This window comes from Trachymyrmex septentrionalis, unplaced genomic scaffold, assembly GCF_001594115.1.
Source record: "Trachymyrmex septentrionalis isolate Tsep2-gDNA-1 unplaced genomic scaffold, Tsep1.0 scaffold79, whole genome shotgun sequence".
In the NCBI taxonomy this organism is placed as follows: domain Eukaryota; kingdom Metazoa; phylum Arthropoda; class Insecta; order Hymenoptera; family Formicidae; genus Trachymyrmex; species Trachymyrmex septentrionalis.
Genome location: NW_017305977.1, coordinates 986,839 through 1,013,097, shown reverse-complemented (window position 1 = coordinate 1,013,097; position 26,259 = coordinate 986,839). Strand labels below are relative to the sequence as shown.

Here is a 26,259-nt window from a genome sequence, read left to right as displayed (position 1 = left end):
ATATATAATGTATATATATACACAATACACACACACACACACATACATTTATTATAAACAAAATTGTTAATTAAATAATATTATTGTGAATTTAATTGATTTATAGACAAAGGAGAAATATGGAAAGGAATGCAAGATATGTATGCGACCATTTACAGTATTTAGATGGTGTCCGGGAGCAAGAATGAGATTTAAGAAAACTGAAGTCTGTCAGACATGTAGTCGATTGAAGAATGTTTGCCAAACATGTTTATTGGATTTGGAATATGGTTTGCCTATTCAAGTTCGCGATGCTGCTTTAAAAATTAAGGATGATTTACCACGGTCGGATGTAAATAAGGAATACTATGTACAAAACATAGACAATGAAATTGGAAAAATTGATCCGACAACACCTGCTGGTGCTGTAGGCAAGTCTGCTGCGGCTAGTGATCTGCTGATGAAACTGGCTAGGACGAGTCCTTATTATAAGAGAAACAGACCACACATTTGCTCGTTTTGGGTAAAGGGTGAATGCAAGAGAGGCGAAGAATGTCCTTATCGACATGAAAAACCAACAGATCCTGATGACCCATTGGCAGATCAGAATATAAAAGATCGTTATTATGGTGTCAACGATCCAGTGGCAGATAAACTAATGCGTAGAGCAGCAGCTATGCCTAAGCTAGATCCACCAGAGGATAAATCCATCACAACGTTATACATTGGTAATCTGGGTGACATATTAACGGAAAAACAGCTGCGCGATCACTTCTACCAATATGGCGAGATTCGTTCAGTGACCATGGTGCCGCGTCAGCAATGTGCCTTCATCCAATATACGCAGAGAAGCGCTGCCGAAGCGGCAGCAGAAAGGACCTTTAATAAATTGATATTGGGTGGAAGGCGGCTCACTATAAAATGGGGCCGTTCACAGGGAAGGCAGACGGTGTCGGCGGCAGAAGCAACAAGAGAGATCCTCGAACCTGTTCCAGGATTACCTGGCGCATTACCACCACCACCACCATCGGAAAGCATGAGTAGCAACTTCTTCAATCTGCAAACTACTCCTGGTATGATGCCGCCAATGATGATTCCACCACCACCAGTTGCTCCTCAATTTATGTTTCCACCGCAAATAGCAACTGCTGCTGCTGCTGCTGCTGCTGCCGCTGCCGCTGCTGCTGCTGCTGCACCAATTTTTCCTCCAGGAACTACCCCCATTCATTATCCAAGTCAAGATCCGTCCAGGATGGGTGCGTCACAGGGTATAGGCAAACCTTGGCCAGAGGAATAATATCATAATGCTATATGTCAATTTTTTATCGAATTATATAACGTTATTTAAAGAAAAATATATCATTTTTGTCCATACTGATTTCTCTCCTTTTTTTATATATTAACGATTCAAATATATCTGTCGCGATGTATTTGCATTGTGTTACGCGAAAGAGTATGAGACCTACGTCATTTTTGTTGTATATTTGTTGGTATGACAATATTGATTTTCAGCTTGAGCTAAATCAAGTTCTTTCTGTACTACAGCATTGTCCTGTTTAGTTGACGTCCAAAATGTGGCAAGACAACCAAGTCAAATTTGATATTTCTCATTCGTAATTATAAAATTTAATTATCTTTAAATTATTATTCAGTTCTTAGCTTTTACAATACTAATGTAGTTTTAAGTTTTGTTTTATAACTACGTCAAATAGTATGTTCCGCTCACTTGGACAAACGCGAAAGTAAAGTAATTAAATAGCTACATTAGTGCTAAATGTGCTGAGTGAAAATAAATTATTAAATAATACGGCGAAAATATTAAATTTTTTTTGCATGTAGTAATATGCAACTTCGACCTGGTGAACTTACCGTTGACAAACTTGATATGATAGAAGATACAAAAGGCAATGGTGGGGATTTAGGAAGACTAATTGTCACCAACTTGAGAATCATATGGCATTCTTTATCCTTGCCACGAATTAACTTAAGTATGAAACGATTAGCGCACATATATACAAATATAATTTTAAACAATAAGTAAGAATATCGATAGATATATACATATATGTGAACAATACAAATAAACGAAGAAAGTTTTATTTGAACAAAGTAGATCTTTTAAATATTTTTTGCATGAATTTTACAATTTCCGGTTTCCCAGTAAATGAGAATGAATTGAAATTGGTTGAAATGAATTTAGATTTTCAGAAATATGCATTTGTGAACGTTGAAACGAATTCTTTTCAATTCCAATGCATTGTTATTCATTTCTAGAAAATGCATTTCTGTGCTTTTTAATTAAAAAATAATATCGGTTTTTTTAAAGTGAATCGTGAATGCTGCTCAATTAAAAAATCTGAATAGGAAATTTAGATTTTTTCAATCCAATTAAATCTAGTTAAATCCAATTGAATCTAACTGAATTTGATTGAATCCAAAAAAGGTTTTTTTTTTATTTAACATACGCATTTGGATAAATAAAATTTCAGTCTATTTTAATTTATTCTCGTTAACTGGGTTCTGCAAACTACACGCTGACTATTTATTAACACTACAGTGTTTTAAGATGCTCGTCATTAGCATCTGACTGACAATAATTGACGTGCAGTTTGCATAAATTGCAAATTGCACGTAAAATTCATGTAAAAAGAATATATTATTAGGCACTTAGATCGGCTGTTTTGTGACCAAATAAGGCTTTCTTCGCTTGTTTGTTTTATAATTTTTAAGTTATAATCTGTCATGTATAGTAACTATCCAGTAAACAAGAATGAATTGAAATTGATTGAAATGGATTCAGAATTTTAAAAGTACATATTCGCGAACGTTGAAATCAATCTTTTTCAATTTTAATGCATTTTTTTATTCATTTATAGGAATTGCATGCAGCACATTTCTATGCCTTTCGATCTCTAAAAGTGAATCAGTATCATATTATCACTTACTTCAACAGTGATCACGGTGAGCAGTATTCACGATGCTTAAAAAAACTGATATTAAGTTTTACTCTGTAAAAGTGAATGATCAATATACGTATTACTGATTTCAGTGCTATGAATGCAGTGAATGATCAATATACGTATTACTGATTTCAGTGCTATACTTATAACTGATATAATCATCAGCGAATATTTACTATTTTTCAGTAATAATACACTGATTTACTTTTAGAGATTATGATTTTCTGCAGATTTCTATATACCATAACTTTTAAACATGAATCAGTGTATTATTATTGAAAAACAGTAAATATTTACTGATATTACAGTTATAAGTGTAGTATTACTGATGATCAGTGATAATACGTACACTGATCATTCACTTTTACAGACTAAAACTTAATATCAGCTTTTTTAAGTGTATCGTGAATACTGCTCATTTAAAAAAATCTGGAAATAGGAAATACAGTTTTTTAGTCTAATTGCATTCAACTGAGGCTGTGTTCCAAAATTCACTATCAGCGCTGAAAATCTACAGTTTACGTTACGTATACTATACATTTTCAGCATACATTCACTGACAGTGAATTTTGGAACACAGTCTGAATAAACAAAATTTCAAATTTTAAATATGCATTCGTTTAGAAATAAAATTATAATCCATTTTAATACATTCTCGTTTACTTAGTTATGTTTTTCTAAAGAAAAAAAGTGATTAAGCAACGATTTTATAGGTATAGGCTATAATACATTTATCACAGTGAATACGAAAATTCTTCATACGGTAAGAACTATTTTAGCATGAACATTAATAGGGAGTTTGCATAATTTTTGAAAAATATTGCATTTTATAATTTATACATATGTGTGTGTGTGTGTGTGTGTGTGTGTGTGTGTGTGTGTGTGTGTGTGTGTGTGTGTGTGTGTGTGTGTGTGTGTGTGTGTGTGTGTACACACACATATATATCTTTAACTGCAATTTTTTAATAATTTTTTAACGCAAATTATGCAAAAAATAAAAAAGTAAATTATTGCATTATTTGAAATGCCGAAGATGATCCGAATACAACCGAGTCTTCCTGAACGCGCTATGACATCACACTGCACAAAGAAACCACAATTATTCAGTAAGAAATTAATTTATTTTAAAAATGAACAAAGGAAACGTACAAAATTTCGTACCTATGTATAAAAGCACAACAATTAAAATACCTGAAAAATTGTTCTTTTATGTGTCTCAAGCTGAAAATGTGAAAAAAGAATGGTTTAAAAGTGTACATCGTGTTGATGAACCAAGGAAATGGAATTATTTTTATTGTGAAGATCATTTCGATGTAGGTTTTATACAAAATATGAGGTCTGATAAAAAAATAAGCGAACTTTTTGAATTACTCGGCAACGAAACGTCTTAGCGACGTGCAGTTTGCAGTATTACAATCGTTATAATCTTCCGAGTAACTGGCTTTTAAAAAATTGTTTACATCTCGTTTAGTTTTATTGTATCCGAGTTATTGTTATTTGAGTGCAACGTGTTTTAGTGTTCGTGACGCCTTGAACTAAATTTTTATTTTGAGAAATTGATTTTAATTTTGGGAACAAGAAAAAGTCGCAAGGAGCAAGGTCTGGAGAGGCTAAGGGAGGACAGTCATCTGATTTTTGGCACAAAACTAGCACTTCAACCGCATTTTAAATTTCTCATATTGATTGTGTTTCTCACATATATCTAAAACAAAGATTCTTATTGTTTGGTTTTTTAAACTATTGCTCTCGAATATTTTAACCTTCTGATGCTACACATTTAATTGACAAGGCTGAGTGGGTAGACGCATTGTCATGGTGAAGGAACCATGAGTTGTCTCACCACAACGGTCTCTTTTTGCAAATTTTTTTGCGCAATATTTTCAAAACGCCATCGTACTGACGGTTGATTGTTTGACCTTGAGGCAAAAATTGCAAAAATTTATTTCGAGGTAAAAATCGCCACGAATACTAAAACACGTTGCACTTAAATAGCATATTGCATGCTCATTTTTTGCGCACGCTGGCTGTGTGTTTGTATTTTAAAAACATTAAATAAAATTTTTTAATTGCAATACTGATATACTTTGTGTTTTACTATCGATTTCTCGGGGCATCTCATATTAGGAGCACAATTTTTTGACTTTACGATTTGCTCACTTTTTACACTTCCTTAATTTAAAAAAAAAAATCGAATTTGAATTAAATTTTATATAATGTTATTTTAAAACTTAATTAAATTTCTATCTCAAAATGACCTATTATTTTTTAAAATTCTGCTTATAGACTTCTATCATTTACCCAAAATGAACTCAATATTTCATAGTAGAAGCCTTCCTTCTACTTTTATGAAATAAAAATTTAGTTTTTTAATACGAGAAATTTAAAATGCCTATTACGGTCGAAGCTGGATCTTCATTGCTTAAAATAATTCAATCTTGAATTACTAGAATATACTATATATGTACTTGCATATATACCATATTGTAATCTTTTCAAACTACGCGCCGAATTGTTTTTCCGGACTAAATGCAATTAAAACTACTCTAATAATCGCGAACTAAATTGACAAGTAATTTTAATAATTTAAAGGTAATATTTTTTGCAATAAATTTATTAATACATTTCAATATATTAACATCTTTATAATACGAGTATGATACTTGATTGTACCTTCAAATTATTAAAATTGCTTAATTTAATTCGCGATTACTTCGACCGCATTTTAAATTTCTCGTACTGATTGTGTTTCTCACATATATCTAAAATAAAGATTTTTATTGTTTGGTTTTTTAAACTATTGCTCTCGAATATTTTAACCTTCTGATGCTACACATTTAAACCCAGTAAAAAATTTTTCATGCATGAATATATAAATATGTATAAACATACATAAACACGCATAAATATTCATAAACATGTTTAATTATTATATATATGTATGAAATATGTCCATACATGTTTATACATCCTTTTTTCTTTTGTAAAATTACTTTTTAGTATAATAAAAATAATAATAGTAATATGAAAATATTAAAAATAATTAAAAAGGTAATTTTCGCAAACTATTTGTTTTAGAAAAAATCAAGTTTGGAACAATGTAAAAAAATTGCTCATACATAATTGTGCATATTTTATATATAATTATACGTAATTTTTTTTCTTTAAACATGATTTTTTTCTAAAACAAATAGTTGCGAAAATTATTTTTTTAGTTATTTTTAATGTTCTTACATTACTATTATTATTTCTATTACACTAGAAAGTAATTTTACAAAAGAAAAAAGGATGTATGAACATGTCTGGACATATTTCATATATAATTATACTTGTTTATGTATATTTATAGATATTTATACATATTCATGCATGAAAAATTTTTTACCGGCAGATATTTTACGCGTTGAACTATTAATTTTTCTTCGTCGACAATACAGCTATTGTAGTATAATCTTTTTGTCGAACTCGGTGTTCAGGACAGATTCTTCCTTTTATTGTACAATTGAATTACAGAGTAATAAGGAGACCAAACTCGAGGTCTGAAAATGGGTTCAAAACACGATGTCGGAAAACCTATGGAAAATCGATGTGATTTTAGTGCCATCACGTCTTGCGAGAAAAGTTAGTAGAACTGTTGGAAAATACTTTAGTTCACAATTTTCTCCGATAGGAGTGCTCGAATTTGTTCTGCCACACAGCGTTTTTTCGACACTGTGTTTCGAGCAATTGTTTTCGGGACCGACCGCTTGAGTTTAGTCTCCTTATTACTCCGTGAATAGAACCTTCCCGTTTGACGTTAACATAACCTATAAGTTATACTCCGCTAAAACGAAATCAGTGTAATTTTCTCTTGATGATCTATAGTAGATACATTAATTGTAATATTTATTCATGCTACTTACAATTAGAATAAAACAAAAAATTACCACTGTAATAAGAATTAAAAAGATATATTTTTAGGATTATACTTACACAGTTGCTTTTATTCCTCGAACTTCTGGAGCATGATATCGCTCATCACTAACAATATACTCCCAAACCATAAATATAGTTATTTTTGGTAAATTCGTTAAATCGACTTTAATGAATCCTAGATCCAGTTGATTTGACATTTTATTTTAATATTCTTAATTTATAAAGAGATTTTTAAGAAGAGAATTTTAAGATTTCGTTTTAGCCTTCCAGCGTATCCGATAAAAAATGTTTCATGCATGAATGTGTATAAATATATATAAATATGTATAAATATACATAAACACACATAAATATTCATAAATATGTATAATTATATATGAAATATGTCCATATATGTTCATACATCCTTTCTTTTGTAAAATTACTTTTTAGTGTAATAGAAATAATAATAGTAATGTCAAAACATAAAAATTAATTAAAGGGATAATTTTCGTATTATTTGTTTTATAAAAAAAAAGTTTGAAAAAATGTAAAAAAAATTGCTCGTACATAATTATGCATAATTTTATATATAATTATACATAAATAATTTTTTTACATTTCTTCAAATTTGATTTTTTCTAAAACAAATTGTGCGAAAATTACTTTTTTAATTATTTTTAATGTTTTCATATTACTATTATTATTTCTATTACACTAAAAAGTAATTTTACAAAAGAAAAAAGAATGTATGGACATATTTCATATACAATTATACGAGGTCTGTTCAAAAAGTATCGCGAATTTTGTGTTTTTTCAAAAATTATTTATTTATTCATGAATATTTATTTTGTCCCCTTCAAAGTAATCCCCATCAAATATTATACACTTGTGCCAACGTTTTTTCCAATCCTCGAAGCACTTCAAAAAATTATTTTTTGTGATCTTGTTCAGCTCCTCCTTCGATGCCGTCTTTATCTCCTCAATCGTAGCGTAGCGTCGTCCTTTCATGGGCCTCTTCAGTTTCGGGAACAAGAAAAAGTCACAGGGGGCCAGATCTGGGGAATACGGTGGCTGCGGCATCATTAGTGTGTTGTTTTTGGTCAAAAATTCGCGCACAAGCAACGATGTGTGAGCAGGGGCGTTATCATGGTGCAAAAGCCAATTTTTGTTCTTCCACAAATCCGGGCGTTTCTGGCGGATTGCTTCGCGCAAATTGCGCATAACTTGCAGGTAATATTCCTTATTGACCGTTCCGATTGGCCAATACTATTTTCTTCACTTCATCAATGTTGTCGTCTGTTGTTGACGTGCTCGGGTGTCCGGCACGCTCTTCGTCGTTCACATCTTCTCGGCCCTCTGAGAACATTTTGTACCACCGATAAACGTTGCTTCGGTCCAAGGTAGCTTCACCATATGCCACAGTCAACATTCGTAATGAGTCCGCGCACTTAATTTTGTTTTTCACACAAAATTTGATACAGATTCTTTGATCCATTTTTTGGAATAGGCAAAAATCGAAGACGAGCCAAAACACGTGTAAGCAAAGTAGCTGTCAAAAATTAACTGAACATTCAAAATGGCTGAACTTGTCGGCATAAGTGAGAGACATGAAGACCAACATAACGCCACAAAAAAATCGAAAATCGAATATACGTAACCCGCGGAAATTCAAAATTCGCGATATTTTTTGAACAGACCTCGTACATGTTTATGAATAATTATGTGTGTTTATATATATTTGCATATTCATGAATGAAAAATTTTTTACCAGGTAAGCAAACGGTTGTAGATTATTGCAGTGTAACATCACGCACTTCTTAGCCAATCAAAATTGTGTTTTCTCAAATTTAAAATATTATTAAACTTTATTTTAGTTTTTTAGTACCTACCTATTGCTAAAAATTATAAATTTTATTATATAAATTTATATTTAATAATACATATTTTCATAATAAAAAAAAATATATTATTTTTTCATGCAAACTCCCTATTGTTGAAATAAAAATAATAAACGAAAGTTTACTTTTTAGATTCATGGTGTATATGTACAAGCTCTTCACATATTAACTTCATTTCGAAATTGTCGATATGAATTCATATTTACAAATCACGACATTAAAAGTACGAGACACTACACTTCGGTTATAGGTGTTTATAGGTGAAGAACATTTTTTTTATTATATTGCAGTTACTGCCGTAATTATTCATGCAAAGCATTTGTTATAGAGCTTACGTGTCATCGAAAATCTATAGAGAAATTAAATTGAGGAGTGGTATTATATGTGAAAATCGGCTGGTTTTATTACCTCAAGAAAAGGTGCACTCCTCTGTGAAGGATATTTGGAATTTATCTATTGAACAGGTCTCTATTGAATAATTAATTATCTATCGAATCCCTGGTAAAAAAAATTCTCATGTTTTTAAGAATTTTTTATATTTTAAATTTATATATAATGAATAGATTTTCAAAAAAATATCTAAAACTTCTTTTAATTTTGAATAATAATAAATTTGAATAGTAATAAAAAGGCAATAGGAGTCGTCGCTAGATATAATTGCGCAATATCAAAAATTAAATTATTTTACATACGATGTTACAATAATTCGAACGGCATATGTATATACATACTAAGTTACAATAATTTAAATAGTCTGAACGTTTCTGCCCGTTGAATGTGGACATTTTATTTTACCATAGATATGTATGTAGATGACATATGTACTGTAGTTTCTCCCTCAAAAATTGATATTTTGTTACATTTTAATTCATTTCATCCACGTCTTCAATTTACTATAGAAATAGGGGAAAAATTAGATTTTTTGGATACTACTATATTTATCAGTAAGAATCGATTCGTTTTCGATTGGTACTGCAAATCTACTTTCTCAAGGAGATTTTTAAATTTCCACTCAAATCCAATTGCACAAAAGGTACAATTTTTTCGCTAGTTGACAGAGCTTTTTTACTTTCTAACTTTATGTTTCACATAAAAAATTTGACATTTATTATTAACGTTTTATTAGATAATGACTACCCATTACTAACTTTTATTTTTGACACAGTTAATCAACGTATAAAAAATTTACTTAAAAATAGACACATAGTATGAAAAGATTTGGTTGACAATGTCTGCGCGAATGAATCTGCATCTTGGCTTACCAAATCATGGTACCATTTATTCCTTTTCACACAAAAAAATTTAAACGGTTCAATAAAAACGACATCAGGGTATCTTTTCATAGTCCTAATAAAATGGGTAAATATATTAAAGTACAAAAGAATATTTGTCCCTATACATCTAAGAGCAATGTAGTTTATAAGATTTCGTGTAATAATTGTGATGCGTCGTACGTTGGACAGACGGGTAGACAATTGAAAACCAGAATTACAGAACATCGTAATCATAGATATAACACTTCTGTCTGTTCTGTCATAACGAAACATAGGCTGCAGTATGATCATGATTTCCAATGGGACAATGTTAAAATTTTGAATGAAGAGCCTTGCTATAGGAAACGTTTAATTTCTGAGATGCTCAATATTATTGTAAATAGCAGAAAAATAATTTAAATTTACAAACTGACGCTGAAGGTCTTCACAAGGCTTATATTCCTATCATAAATAAAGTTTGACTTTTTGTTACTAAAAGTCCATCTCTTCTCTCAGTCTGTGGTGATCCATATTAGCGAGCGTACATAATAATCGACATATAATGTTCGTCTTACACATCTGCGTTCCATCTTTCTTTATATATTCTAAAAGTTTTTTATTCTTATATGGACACGCTTGTTTGAATATTTTACATATGATTTTTGATGAGTTTTAATACTTGTTAAAATTCCGGTACGTTAATTTGGTTGTGTTTATTTTTTCGTAAGAAGTCTTTCTCTTTTTTATCAACTAGAACTTTTTCCAAGAGATATGAAACACATTTAACTGTTCAATCGTATGTGAATAATGTCGAGTTCTACATCAAGATTCACCCGAGCTGTGATTATAATGAATATGCGAACATTTTTGACGATTAATTTTGTACAGCGATTTTTAGATAAGTTAATGTCTGAAGAGGGCTCAATCTGGTAGCCGAAACTTGTAATTTATTTGAATTTAAACTAAGTTTTTTATTTTATTTTTTCAATTTTACTTTTCTTTATTTGTAATTTATTCTTTTTAATTGTGTGACAATTAAAAAAATGTGTTTGACTCTTACTTTGCCCTTTATTGTTATTTATTTTGTATAGGAAAGAGTCCTTTAATCTGTTAAATGTCGCAGTAACATTGCGATCAATATGAAAAGGCAAAAGAAATAAACACATTATAATTTACTGAGAATTTCCATGTAACCATTGTTTAAGCCGTCCATGTTTATGTTAAAAACGTTTTTACGTTGGTCATAATCACAGAATTATACATCATTTCTGCTAAAAATGGCCCAAATATGAGCAGAAAAGTTCAGGCCGTTTAAATTATTGTAACCTAGTATGTACATATGTGCCGTTTGAATTATTGTAATATAGTAAGATAGTTTTAATTTTTGACACTGCGCAATTATATCTAGCAACAACTCTTATTACCTTTTTATTACTATTTACTATTATTCTAAATATAAGGAGTTTATTAATTTATTGTTTTTTTTATTGTAATTCTTCCAATTTTACTTCATTGGAAATTATAAAATGAGAAATTTTTAAGAGAATATCTCAACATTTAGATATATACATTTAAAAAATTCTAGAAAAGACGTAAATACATTTTTAAAAAGCTATAAAATTATGCAGAAATTCTTAAATAACTTTTATTTATAAAAGACTTTTATAAAAAAGCAAATAATTTTTACTTCATTCACTTTTTCGCAGTTAAAGAAACACGATTGAAAATATGAAATACGAAAAAAGATTTCGATCACAATAACATACATTAATAATGTTGTTCATAAATATTGAAATATTATTTTATAAAAGTTTAGTTACAGAAGTGTTTATGGTATACTTAACAAACATGATTTGGCACCTAAAAAAAAGTATTTAACACGCTCTCAAGACATAGTTATAATTGTATCGCGTTATAATGGATCATCGTTATGCTAAGTTTAAATTATTAAATTCTTTTGTTTGTATCCAACTAAGTACAACAAACGATAATGAAGTTTTTAATTTTCGACAACAGCCTAATGATGATTCAATGATTGTATCTGTCTATCTTTTTATAATATATTAATTTGATTCCAATATTGTTACTTATACACTGAGGAGGACTTATGATCAAATCGTCTGTAATTGGTGATTGACATATACTCGTACAGTGAGAACAAAAAGTATTCGTACAAGAAAATTTATTATAAAAAAGCCTTATTTGTAGAAAATAAACATTAATTAGCAATTTTATACAATGAATGCATTCTGTTCTAATATAAATAAACAAATGATTGCATGATTGCGATTTTAGAAACTAAATTTCTCGTCTGTACGAATACTTTTTGAGCATTTAAACAATACAATTTTTAATTTTCGCTTATTTTTGGAATGATATGTTAATTAACACAGATCATTTTGGTATATATAATTTTAAGAAACATACAGTCTATTTTATTCTTTATGAATAAATTGTTAATTATCCAATAAGAAATGATCGTTAATTAAACGTCGAATCGAATTGATGTTAAAATCATCGAATTTATATCGATTCGACATCAATTTGATGATTCATTTCCGGATAATATTTACTTTTTAAAAATGAAGTTTTTTTAAAAAAATATTTTCTCTGTACGAATACTTTTTGTACTCACTGTATATTATATTTGACTATACACATACAACTATGTCGATTCTCATTGGCATTAATTTTCCATTATTGATTAAATAGAAGGAGTTGTACAGACTGTCGATTTTTTTACGTAAAATATTATCCATTTAGACTGCGAAAGGATTACGTGCAATTTCTCTGTTTTAGATACTAAATTAGATATATCGAACAAAATATTTTCGTAGCCGAAAATGTTTAGAAAACAATCTTAAATAAGAAAATATTTTGGTCATTTACAAATGCAATTTTTCCCTTAAATTATTACATATATTATCGTTAATAAAAAAAAATATTGCTTTCAAGGGGAATATCGGAACTTTTATCATAACAAATATACGTTTGGTATGGTATGCGGATGTAAATTACCAATTTAATGTATCGATTCCTTATCTTACCATCGGAAATGTAAGTATTAAATTATGAATATGCATATAATAACGATAACAAATGATTTTCAGATTATCAGAAGTATTATATACAATATAATGTGTTTGGTTCTTTAATAGTAAAGTTTGGGATGTGTGCTAGCTCTCCAAAAGGCTCACCCAAAATTACAAGTATATCTATATAATTTGGATAAAATATTAAAATTATATGTATATTTTAATGCAGTGCTCGCAAAGATTTGTACATTTCGGGTCAATTCCGGCGAGCGATCCCCACTACCGCTTGAAGCTCGGCGGCCGAGCTGCTGGGCGCTCATGTGACGAGAAGTTTTTCTACAATATATTGAGAAGTTTCTATATCGTCTTTATGTAACTGTTTAACATTCTTTTTTAAACAATTACATAAAGACGGTGTTACATATGTTAAAGAGAATTAATAATTAACCGTTAGTCAAGAATTTAAAATGATAAAATTATATTCGCTTATAGAAGAAAATAATTATTGCGATATAGAATCCTTGTTACTTGAGACTTTGTAAGATTTCGTATAGAAAATACGGAATTTCCAGATTCAATCGTATTTCCTGACTTCAATCTTCGCAAGTCTGTTGTAGAAATTTCTCAATGTAAATTTATAACAATTATTGAATATTTTAAGATACGAAGCGCCTACCGATCTGAGTGTTAAGATGTTGAACTACTATATATTATGTACTTGTTTTAAAATGAATTAATTTTCAGAAATAATAATTGCGTGCAGATAAGATTATCGGACATTCACACAATCAATCTGAAACTAATAATCCCCCCAAAATTTCCCAAATCTTAAAAAACTGTAATAAACTCATTGTGAAAAATATTGTCTCGGCCGGGAGTCGAACTCGGATCTCTTGCATTCCATGCAAGCGTCCTAAGACTTTAGACTACCGAGACGAAATGCTCCCGGCCGAGGCAATATTTTTCGCAATGAGTTTATTACAGTTTTTTAAGATTTGGGAAATTTTGGGGGGATTATTAGTTTCAGATTGATTGTGTGAATGTCCGATAATCTTATCGGTACGCAATTATTATTTCAGAAAATTCATTTTAAAATGAGTATATAATATAATATATAGTAGTTCAACATCTTAACACTCAGACCGGTAGGCGCTTCGTATCTTAAAGTTTTGAAACGAATAATAATAAGTAACGGGCAAAGTAAGAGTCAACACATTCCTTTGGAATTAACAAAAGAATATATTTCAATTAACAAATTAAAATTACATAACGTAAAAGATTGAATCAAAATTAAGAAAATAATTACAAGTTACAAGTTTCGGCTATTGGATTGAGCTCTCTTCAGACAATAACATAACGAAAAAATCGCAGAACAAAATCAATTATTGCAAATGATCGCATATTCGTAATATTCACAGTTCGGGTGAGTCTTGATGTAGAGTTCGACATTATTTCCGTACGATTGAACTGTCAAATATATTAAAAAAAATTTTGGCAAAGCTCTAGTTGATAAAGAGAAAAACTTAAAAACTTTACACAAAAAGATCTACGCGTAAATGAATTAACATATCGGAAATCTAATAAAAAATAATAAAAAATCTAATAAAAACTCACCAGAAATCATGTGTAAAAAAATATACAAACGAGTATGTCCTTTCGAACGTGCTCTTCGTTCCTTGCGCAGTTAGGGTGAAATCACACGATGCGGATTAGGATTGCGCAATAGAGAATGCGTTATTGAAGCAACCAAACAGCACTTCCGCATTTGATGTTGCAGAACAGAGAGTGCGTCATTGTATGCTAAACCGTAAAGTCATTTAAATCGTGTTCTTGTAATAAACCGTTGTATTTTGAGAGGTTAAAATAATTTGAGGCTGATGATATAAATCGTGTAATGTTGAGATGAATGAAACAAAACGACAAAATCTAAGTGTATAAATATAGATATCAAAATAAAAAAACAATGACGCATTACATGCAATTTCAGCGCGCCAGTTCACATGATGCAGAAAAATTATAATAAATGCGTTAAAAAAGCAGTTCAAAATAATTGTTATGAGATTATAAATATTAATTGTAAAATATTAAATACTACAATAGTGATAATATTATAGTTTTTACAATTTGATAAATTATATTTCATTTTAATAAGCAAATTATTAACATAAAATAATCCAGATAGCAAGTTTCCCGCAATTTGCTATAAATTTAATAGAAGTTGTGTCGCCTGAGTTACCATTTTTTTTTTTTTTTTTTTTTTTGAAGAAAGTAGTTTCCAATTTTGCTTATGATATTGGCGGCAATATATATCATGAACAGTTATGCACAATCGGAAGGAAACAATTTTCCTCTTTTCTTTTATAAGTTTCGTAGATAAGACAATCGCACGGCAATATGATGAAAACTATTTCTACATAAAATAAATTTGCTAGCAATATGAAAGAAATTATTGCAGTAAAAAGGATTAACTTCTAACAATGCTTCCCAAAAAATCGACTCACAAGAGAACTTTAAGATACATTTAAGAGTTCTTTAAGAAATATCTTTAAGATATGTCATAAAGATATCTTAAAGTGATTTATGAGTTGATTTTAGACATTTTACTTATTTGGTTAGGTTGGTTACAGGTGTAAGGTACTACAAATCCGTTTTACAAATTTTAGACATTTTACTTATTTGGTTAGGTTGGTTACAGGTGTAAGGTACTACAAATCCGTTTTACAAATTAAACTAACCATCCTTATCAATCAAAGAACTGAAAAGGATATGAGCAATAGGAATCAAGCGCAGAAGACGTCGCGCAAATAATATATCTATGAAGTGTGAAACTTATTTATTCATTAAAACGCGCTTACATGTTTTGACTCACTTTTGAGCTTTCCTCACAGACAATACAAATTAACATAAATAAACTGTGAATAAAAATTATCCTGTCATGGTGAGCTCCTCTACCTCGAGAATTTAAATGTCAGAATTAAACCCAAAAAGAGTGAAAGAAAAATGAACGAAAAAAAGGAAATATCGAAATAGAGAATATGAAAAACTAATTTATCAAAAACTTTAAGATTATAATTAATTATCCCGAAAATAAGAACGCTTACCCTGATCACAAATCACAAACTATATCGTAAACATTACTATGAATTATTTAAAAACCGGTTCTCGATATTTTGGCCAGTCAGTATCAGACACAGTGAGTCACTTTTAGTTTTAGCTAGTATTATTGAAGCTCACAAATGAAAAATTTTACATTGAAATGTTAATCAATTCCATGAAAATGAAAGTTGGAAAGTAATAAAAAATCACGCCAGAAAGACTCATTACTGCGTACGAACGACACTGATTACTTCACGGGCTCATTTCAAAAAATTATATCATTAGAATACAGTTGAAAAATCTTTTAATGCTGCGTCTTTTATTTTATTCTATGTCGTTTTTTTTAAATCAAGAAATTTAACTCGATGCATCCCTCTGGTAGTGGTACCACATACTGCTCAACGACGGTCCATTTTCATTCGATTGATAAAAATGTGGATTAAATATTTTACAAAAATAATTTCCAACAGATTGTAGCAACATTTGGGAATAAGTTTGTTACAGCATTTCCGCTCGTTGTTTGTGCAAACAACCGTTGCTCGCATAATGTCTCTAGGTTGACCTAAACGAAATTATTATTGACCTAAACGAAATTATTATTGCCCTAGTGCAACATAATGGCAATTGAAGAGAAACTTGTGCTAAGCACCTATTTCTTTTCTTATGCCAAGGAACGTTTTATTATCTGAGATAATGTTTAAATTATATTAGGTGATTGGAGGGAAGACGCCACACTTTAACCTTTATTCTTGAGTAACTCTTTTTAATGTTATTGAATTAAGTTACAAAAAAATATTATTTGTATTGTAGAAATCTTTTTTGTTTACACAAATTTACAAATTTAATATTTCGTATTATTGAAAAAAAATTGATATGTCATATCTCATAAAAGTGGCATCTTCCCCCTATATATATGGATAAGATTCCACCTCCTATAAGAGAAAATGTCACAAACAATTATATAATGTAATGCAATGTAAACTTATATATTTTACTTATTTACAGTCCATACCCAGCAAACGAGAATGGATTAAAATTTTTTTAATGCGTACTTTAAATTTGTGTGTGTGTGTGTGTGTGTGTGTGTGTGTGTGTGGTGTGTGTGCGTGTGAAAATGGATTTAATGGATTGAAATGGATTGGATCCGAGCTGACATTAGTTTAATATTCGAAAAAAAAAAAAAAAAAAACATTCATATTTAAGGGTTACAAATTTTATTCTTAAGACATTTATAATAATTATACCTGAAATTAACTACTTTAAATTGGTATTAAAAAACGCACCTGTGGGATTTGAACCTAGGACCTCTGGAGTATGAATCTTTTACGTTACTCGCTACATCACTTCTTCAATTGGTAAATGTGTTATTCATTCCCTACTTTAATTACAACTAGCTAAACTAGTAACGAAATTATATAGATATAATAAAAATATTATTTAACAGATATAATAAAGTATAAACAATTTACATTACTATGAGACAACATGGGGTAAGTATCGGATAATCTAATCTCGCTTGGCCGATGTCGCGCCGTGATTAGCTTAATATTCGGGCTGTGTTCGATTTGGTTAGCGAGTGTTTACATCAATCATTCATTTTACTTCTAAGCAAAGAGAAACAAAAGAAGTAGTATTTACGATGCACAGAAAATGCTATTTTAACATTCATATGAATCCATATTTCTAAAAATCTGAATTCATTTTAATCCATTTTAATCCATTCTCGTTTGCTGGGTAATCAAGAGTTTAAGGGGATACTAAAGTCGTCCTACTTTATCATTATTTCTACTCGGTAAAAAATCTCCGAATTGGATTTACGGATTGCAAAATTGTTATTACAGAATTAAAGTACGCACAAACAATGCCTCAGTTGCACTGGATTTCATGAAAATTGAAAAAAAAATGAAAAAATTTATTTACTTTTGGCTCATATAACTATCACTTTTTAAGTGTACATTGCTTGATATAAGAGTTTGAAGTCCATGTCTTAAAAATAAACGTACAGCTGAGGTCACATTACTGAAACGAATGATACCGAGTTTGTAGAACTAAGATTGAAAGTATACTCGCAGAAGAAAACTTTTTTCACTGAGTGAAAAATACGTATGTACGGATGCTTTGCGAAGACTAGGAATGTCAACAGAACCGAAATTCCGTATAACAGTAGTTGCGCGGTCTTGCGATAGATGGTCCTGACATATGTTATATAATGACAGATGTATGCATTTGAGTAAGACAGAACGATATATTATATAATAAATGTATAAGATATTGTAAATATATTATATAAGAAATGAATCAAAGATGTCATTATTATCGAATTTGGAATTTAAAAAATCTGTACTATCGACCTCGATCAAGTTCGATAATCGGTTTAGGATCCCCTTAAAGTGATGCTAAAGCCGATAATAGTGACATCTTTGATTCATTTCTTACATTATATTATATATCATTCTATCTTACTCAAACGCATATATACGAGGTCTGTTCAAAAAGTATCGCGAATTTTGTGTTTTTTCAAAAATTATTTATTTATTCATGAATATCTATTTTGTCCCCTTCAAAGTAATCCCCATCAGATATTATACACTTGTGCCAACGTTTTTTTCAATCCTCGAAGCACTTCAAAAAATTATTTTTTGTGATCTTGTTCAGCTCCTCCTTCGATGCCGTCTTTATAGCTTTATGGCTCGTGCGACAGCTTCCATTGGGATGATTGAGCTTTGGTTTCCACGTCATAACCATAAACCCATGATTCGTCATCAGTTATGATCCTCTGGAGCAAATTTGGGTCGTCGCGGACAGAGTCCAACAGCTTCTTAGCAATGTTAATGCGATGCTGTTTTTGGTCGAAATTGAGCAATTTTGGTACGAATTTCGCGGCGACCCGTCTCATGCCCAAATCATTGGTAAAAATCGAATGGCACGAGCCAATCGATATGTTTAGGTCCTCAGCAACCTCTCTAACGGTGATTCGACGATTGGCCAATACTATTTTCTTCACTTCATCAATGTTTTCGTATGTTGTTGACGTGCTCGGGCGTCCGGCACGCTCTTCGTCGTTCACATCTTCTCGACCCTCTGAGAACATTTTGTACCACCGATAAACGTTGCTTCGGTTCAAGGTAGCTTCACCATATGCCACAGTCAACATTCGGAATGCGTCCGCGCACTTAATTTTGTTTTTCACACAAAATTTGATACAGATTCTTTGATCTATTTTTTGGAATAGGCAAAAATCGAAGACGAGCCAAAACACGCAAGCAAAGCAGCTGTCAAAAATTAACTGAACATTCAAAATGGCCGAACTTGTCGGCATAAGTGAGAGACATGAGTACCAACATAACGTCACAAAAAATCGAAAATCGAATATACGTAACCCGCGAAAATTCAAAATTCGCGATACTTTTTGAACAGACCTCGTATGTCCTTATCTAACATATGCCAGCACCATCTATCGCCGTGCAACTATTGCTACACGGAATTTCGGCTCCTAATCTTCGCAAAGTATTTATATATTATACGGTGAATCAGAGTCATTGAACCAACTTTTTATCCTATGAAAAAATTACCGACTTTATATCTATTGGATTATAATGTGCGTCTAGTCGATAATTTTCTTATAGGATAAAAAGCTGATTCAATCTGTACACGTATTTTCCATTTGATAAAAATACTTTTCTTCTAGACTTTCGATCTTAGTTCTACAAACTCGGTATCGTTCCAATAATCTCAGCTGCACGCTTTTTTTTAATGGACTCTAAGGGCGGTATTTATAGTCAGATTTTATATTTAAGACTGTCTTAAGTACAGTCTTAAGATGTCATGAACCAATTAGAGGGTCGCATTAGCGACTTAAGACATTACTTAAGACGATCTTAAAATAAGAACCGACTATGAATACCGGCCTATAAAATTCTTATATCAATTAGAAAATATATACATGAGCTGTACAAGCTAAAAGTAAGTGAATTTTTTAACTTTCTTTCGGTTTTCTCATGAAATCCAGTGTAGCTGAGGTCCTGTTTGTGTGTACTTTAATTTATGTAATAACATTTTTGTAATCCCTAAATTCAATTCGGAGTTTTTCCTCGAATGCAAATATCGGTAAAACAAATGGTTTTAGCATCTTAAGCTGTAAAAATATATAAAAGTACGATAAAACATAAATTGAGGAAATATGAAAGAGAGTAATTTAGGAAGTAAGTTGGACATACTTTTATTCGTTTAAACAGTATCTTATTAATTTAAAATATTTCGAATTATATAAAGCATCCAAAATTTTAATTCATAAAATCATTTTAATGACGGTTTTAAGTAGGAAAAATTATTTTGTATTCACTGTTATTTTATCCCCAAGTGTAAGAGGAATATTTAATTACAATTTTTACGTATATAAGAATATTACAAATTATAATCTATATCAGCCACAGGAAATACTGCCAGAAAACACCGTATATCTTTTGCCCAGTTTTACAGTAAGCATCGAAGTACAGATCTTAGCTACTAGCATACCAAATATAACAAAGAGCATGTTTCACGATCTACTTTTTTGGATTTCGTATTATCTTTTCCAATTGACGTTGGCATGAACATGATTATTTCTGTCGATAACTGCGCAACTGTTTACCACATGCTTTTGTCAGTATAGCCAACGCGCGTTTAATAAAGAAACTATAAACAAAGTGATGTCTTTCCTCTTGTGGCATCTTCCTTCGAATTATTCCTTTCATCCTAGGTGCATTTTTGACACATGTGAACATAGCACACAAAACTTGCGTGATAAAAAAGTGCGGAATAGTACTGATTGGTTGCTTTAATGACGCATTTTCTATTTTGCAGTCCTATTCCGCACCATGTGATTTCACCCTTAATATGTCCAGTTCTTGCATAATACGACAGGGCCACCAATCTCCTTTCTTGTTCCCAGCGTTACCAGTATTTGTGGCGACCTTCTCAACTATCACAATCGGAAATGAGGAACTAATATTCAATATGGCTGTCATTGTTTCCGACCGGCATTTTTGTCGCCATATTAAGCTGCCTTTATTATGGATGTTCATGTGCTTTAAGCACTTATAATCAACATTCGCGCTTTCAGCTGAATTTTCAATAAAGACTTCTGTCATCGTAATAAATCTTTTGTCTAAATAATAATAGCGGCAAAAAGGCTCAAATAAGACAAAACTCATTTTGTTGGTCGGAATGTGCCGGTAACGATGACAACCATATTGAATATTATTTCTTCATTTCTATGGGGATTACAAATGCTGGTAACGCAAAAACCATGACAGTTTGATGACTCTGGTAATGGCGTTTTGTGTCTTATTTCCTCTTAGCCGCCTTATATTAATATTATTATTTACGCGCTTTCTAGATTTCATATCTTTAAGTTGAAAAAACTTGTCGCGAAATTATGGCTTTGGCCTCGGGAAGGGGGTGGGGAGGTGGGAGAGCGGCGGTAATTGCGTCTCCTTTTCCCTTAAGTCTCAATGCCCCTTTTTACCCTTAATTCCTAGATTATTAATTTAAATCCTGGCATTCCCCACGACTAAGTGCTCTGAGAATGCATTCAGTGCGCTTTTGAAAGATCTCATGAGTGAAGCGGGCTTAGCACTCGAACCGTTTAACAGTTCCAAAGACGCGCTATTGCATCATTCCATAGAAATAGCGCACTAAGCAAGGCAGATTGGTCCTTCGATGCACAATCTGATCCTGGCTCATATCGGATAGATGTTGACGAGGTGACAAATACCAGGAAGCGATCCTTAACCGAATCGATGGATTTCTTCAGTCTCAGCCAAAAGATTTCCTCGAAGATCTATTGAAGATTCGTTGGGATTAACATCCTTAGTAAATCAAAATCCAACAATAAAAGTAAAAAGCGTAAGTAAGGATAATTTCATCATTGACTCTAATTCTAGCTCGATAACCTTTCTAGTAGCAAAACTCCTGTTAAGTATGACTTCTGTGAGAATGGCTGGAAAAACATACACTGTATATGTTTAGACACAAGATCGTGAAAATTCAACTCATCCCTTACGATATTCAGTATCATCGCTAAAGCTAAAATTTCTGACATATTAGAGATTAAAAAAATTGCCAAGGGCAAAATTCTCATTGAAAGTAAAACTACCTCTGTCACTAACAAACTGATTGACAATCTCTTATTTGGGAAACGTAATTTGAAAGCATTCATCCCTTCATTTTGGGTGCTGAGAGTGTTATCCGGAATGACTCTGTGAACTCGATCTAAACTTAACAAACATTGAATCTCTTCGCTGTAAAATTCTAGATACTCAGAGATTCAATTGTAGAGTTGTGACAGATGGCAAAGTTGAATACATTCCCTTCAAATCGATTTGCATAAAATTTGCAGAGATCAAATTCTTCTCAGGGAAATGTTCCTGTTCAAGACCAGGCAGAAGATTAGTCCCGTACATCCCCAAACTTCGTATTTGCTTCTCATGCTTTCGAGTTGGCCATATAGCTAAGACATGCAAAAGTGCTCCCAGGTGCCTACACTGTGAAGAGAAAAGACATGAGAAAACCAAGAATTGCTTTTCCCATGAAGAATTCTTCGAATGCATTAATTGTCGGAGATAATTGATTACTTGGCAACATCAAAGAACTGTTTCATCGTCCAAAAGCAGGACCAGATTGTTACCTTGGCGGCTACCGAGAATATCTATCTCGAATGCTAGGAGGATAATAATCTTTCTCCCAGCCCTAATCTAAATAGATACATGTAATTTCCCATATCTCAAGGAGCGCTTCAATTCCAATAACGGATACAATTACTTAAGCTCTAACCAATTCCATGTTTTAGACAATGACATGTCTGATCTTACCTATAATTCATATGCGAACGCTGGTTACATATTGGTTCACGTCCGAGAGCGTTTTTCAGTGGAAATGGTAGGAAAGCATCTCGTGCTCCATCTCAGCATCTCAGCTCCTATCAAGACTTATTTCCAGAAGCCTCAATCCTCCACAAATTATCAATTGCAACTATGATAGAGAAGCTCATCACAGTGCCTTAATCGAACCCGCCGATAGATACTTTCATCAACCAAGCAACGGTATCGCCTTTCAAGGTATGTCCTCTTCGCAGCAAACCTCGCAGAGCTCAGAGAGCAAGAATATCCCCGCAGATTTCATACATCTTCTCTCCGAGCTATTTAAATACTTCCAGCACAACAATTTTGCTAAAACGCACTTGGGACAATTCTCTCTTTCGTCAACAATCTTAACAGTTCCTTTCTATCTCTTCTAATCTACCTCTTTAAATAGTCTGGAAGCCATTCCAAATCCTCCTTCTGGTTATAACGCTTATTATCATCAATAACAATTTAAATCCATGTTGCTATCCTGTAATTCCCCGTCTCTCTCCGCTATTCAGAACGTCAACTTTCGGATCTAATTTCACAACAACGTTCTCCGGGTCGGGGATTCTTCCCTCGATTCCGCAGGAGGGGGGGGGAGGTCTGAGCTAACTTCGAATAGCATAAGAATTGTGCAATAGAATTGCAGGCGAATTTGTGGTAACTTTATTTCTCTCCAGTACATGGATTACAATGGGAGCTTTCCAACAGATGATACGGTGTGGCACGGTGAATCGTTGCATCCTTATTGTTTGCCAATGTTAAACAGAGATGGGATAATGTCATGTTGCTTATTGGAAAGCTCTCGACATTATTTGCATTCAAGAATCCTTGTTAAGAGCTGAATCCAAACTTAAAGCTTTCAGGTCATCAGAAAAGATATTGCAATTCCCAGCCAAAGAAGCATTTGTGTTTTAATCCGTGAAAACCTAATCTTTGAAATCATGGAGTTGGAAGATGAGGTCCATCTTTTACTATCATGCTCGTTTCGTTTAAAGATTCCATTATCATGATAAATTTGTACAGGCATCCAGGCCAAAATATTCTCATGGCGTTTTACACAAGTTTAATTAATGGAATTAAGAAGCATAACTTCATCTTCTAGTCGGGGATTTTAATGCCCATCATCACAGTTGATGGGCACCCGACAATCTAGTGCTGTTGTGGGATTCTGTTTTATCGCCAATTGTCGCTATCATTAACTAGCGACAGCCAATGAGAACCGCGCTTTCTTCCAGAATTGTCCTGCCATTGACGATAGCGACAATCATCAATAAGATGTTTAGAGAATCCCGCTACTATCTATCCGCTGAAAGAATACTAATCGCTATCGAGGAATGCAATTTGGTTCTTAACCGGGACTCCTCTACTTTGACCCTCTCCTCTCCTTCAGTCATTTCTAACATCGACCTGGCAATAGCATCACCACAACTCGCTCCACTTTGTACTAGTTACATAGTAATGGATTCTAATGGTAGTGATCATCCTGTAATTACGAAAATTGGATACTCGCTACTTCACGTCACCAAATTTTAAATATAAATTAATTCCTAAAGACTCCTTAATGATACAAAATGATTGGATATAACAAGGCACTAGGAGTCAAGCACGGTAATTCTTGTGCAAATCAATACTAGTTAACAAAACAACCTTGCTGCAAATTCCTATGAGAAATTTTTCTATGATTTAACCACGGGTACCCATGGTTAAACAAATCCATAGAATTCGACTGGTCTCCATGGGAGGAGGCTCCTATCTTGCTGTAAACTTCTATGAGTTTTTTCATGGGTTCCTATAGAGGACTATAAGATTCTGTGTTCCAAAATTTACTGCTAATACTAAAAATCTAAGTTTTCGTTATGTGCACTATAGATTTTCAATACTAACAGTAAATTTTGGAACACAGCCTCTGTCTAGGAGCTTATATAGTGTAAACAATTAATGATAACAGAGAAAAATATCAGGGCGTTGTGCTCGAATCTAAGCTTGGTCTCTCTTCTAAGTTGGTAAACTTTCGTCCTGCCACTGAGCCACACAGCCCTGATAGCTTCTCTGTTGTGCTTATTTCCTCTGAATTTCTTATAATAGGTACCTATAGGATTTACACAGCATATATATATATACAGGATAACATAGGAAATTTGTCTACAAGGTTTTACATAGGAATCTATGGCATCTAATCCATGAAAAGAGGCTCTTATAAGATTACATGGGAAAAAGAATGATGTACACGTTGATGCGAATCCTAAATGATATACAGGACTTCCCGTATTTGGGACTATTTTCGTGTACAGATAAAGTACATTAAACTGAGTCGAAAAGTCCTGTATTATTTTATAATTTTTACAATAGTTAATTTCTAAAAATTAAGCAGGTAAAATCGACGCATAAGACAACTTGAAGATATTTTTCAGAGTTTTTTATGACCTATTTTAAAGATATTTTTCAAAGAATTCTTAAAGATACCTTAAAGTCTAATGCGTCGATTTTAGACATTCTGCTCATTGAGTAATAATTGCAAAAAATGCAAAATGATACCTTCCGGTTCAGTTTAATTCGCTCTATCTGCACACAAAAATAGTTCCAAATATTTTGAGATATCCTATATAATTCCAAAATAGTCACAAATATTCTGAAACACCCTATAATTTACATATTAGAGTGTGTACACAAAATGCTATAACAGCTGACTGATGTAATTTCACGTAAAAATCTAAGATAATTTTTCCATAACTCCAAAAACTGAAAGTCACGTGATAAACAAGATGTGTTTGGTTACTCAAAAAAGTCATGAGTATATATTTTCTTTATGGAAGTCAGGATTTTTTTTTACCCGACGTGGAACGTACCTCATTTATTAACTATTATCGTAGTTTCCAGTTTTTAGGAGTTACGAATTATTCTTTCAAGTTGATATAGGTATCCATAGGAATGCGGAAAAGATGGGGACTAAATACCTGTAGGATACTTTGATGTAAAAGAACATGTAGGTGCACATAGGACAGAGGAGATGTGCATCATCCTATGGTAGCCTATAGGCATTTCCAATCTTCATGGGGCATCTCTTCTTTGTCTTACGTACGCCTACATGTTACTATAGTATATGTCAAAGTAGTATCCTATAGACCTTTTAGTTTTCATGGGGCATCTGTCCACATTCCTGTGGGTACCTCTATTACCTATTTGCATTCTTATGAATGTTCTACGTATACTTGCATAGGTACACATATACTGCACAAATCCTATAGATAACTACACAA

General features: G+C 32.0%; 2 protein-coding genes across 2 annotated transcripts in view; both read left to right on the top strand.

Moving 5' to 3' along the window:
- Positions 1-1,335, top strand: part of LOC108754316 (pre-mRNA-splicing factor RBM22) — a 5,498-nt gene extending 4,163 nt beyond the window's left edge. Inside the window, exon 4 of the mRNA XM_018496529.1 lies at positions 107-1,335. Within this exon, the coding sequence (XP_018352031.1) occupies positions 107-1,276 (1,170 nt within the window). The 3' untranslated portion in view covers positions 1,277-1,335. The remainder of the gene's footprint in view (positions 1-106) is intronic.
- LOC108754318 (Bardet-Biedl syndrome 5 protein homolog) overlaps positions 1,328-26,259 on the top strand; it is a 34,047-nt gene continuing 9,115 nt past the window's right edge. The window contains exons 1-6 of the mRNA XM_018496534.1: positions 1,328-1,592; positions 1,819-1,967; positions 3,653-3,702; positions 8,864-8,991; positions 9,060-9,195; positions 12,940-13,041. Of these exons, the coding sequence (XP_018352036.1) occupies positions 1,552-1,592; positions 1,819-1,967; positions 3,653-3,702; positions 8,864-8,991; positions 9,060-9,195; positions 12,940-13,041 (606 nt within the window). The 5' untranslated portion in view covers positions 1,328-1,551. The remainder of the gene's footprint in view (positions 1,593-1,818; positions 1,968-3,652; positions 3,703-8,863; positions 8,992-9,059; positions 9,196-12,939; positions 13,042-26,259) is intronic.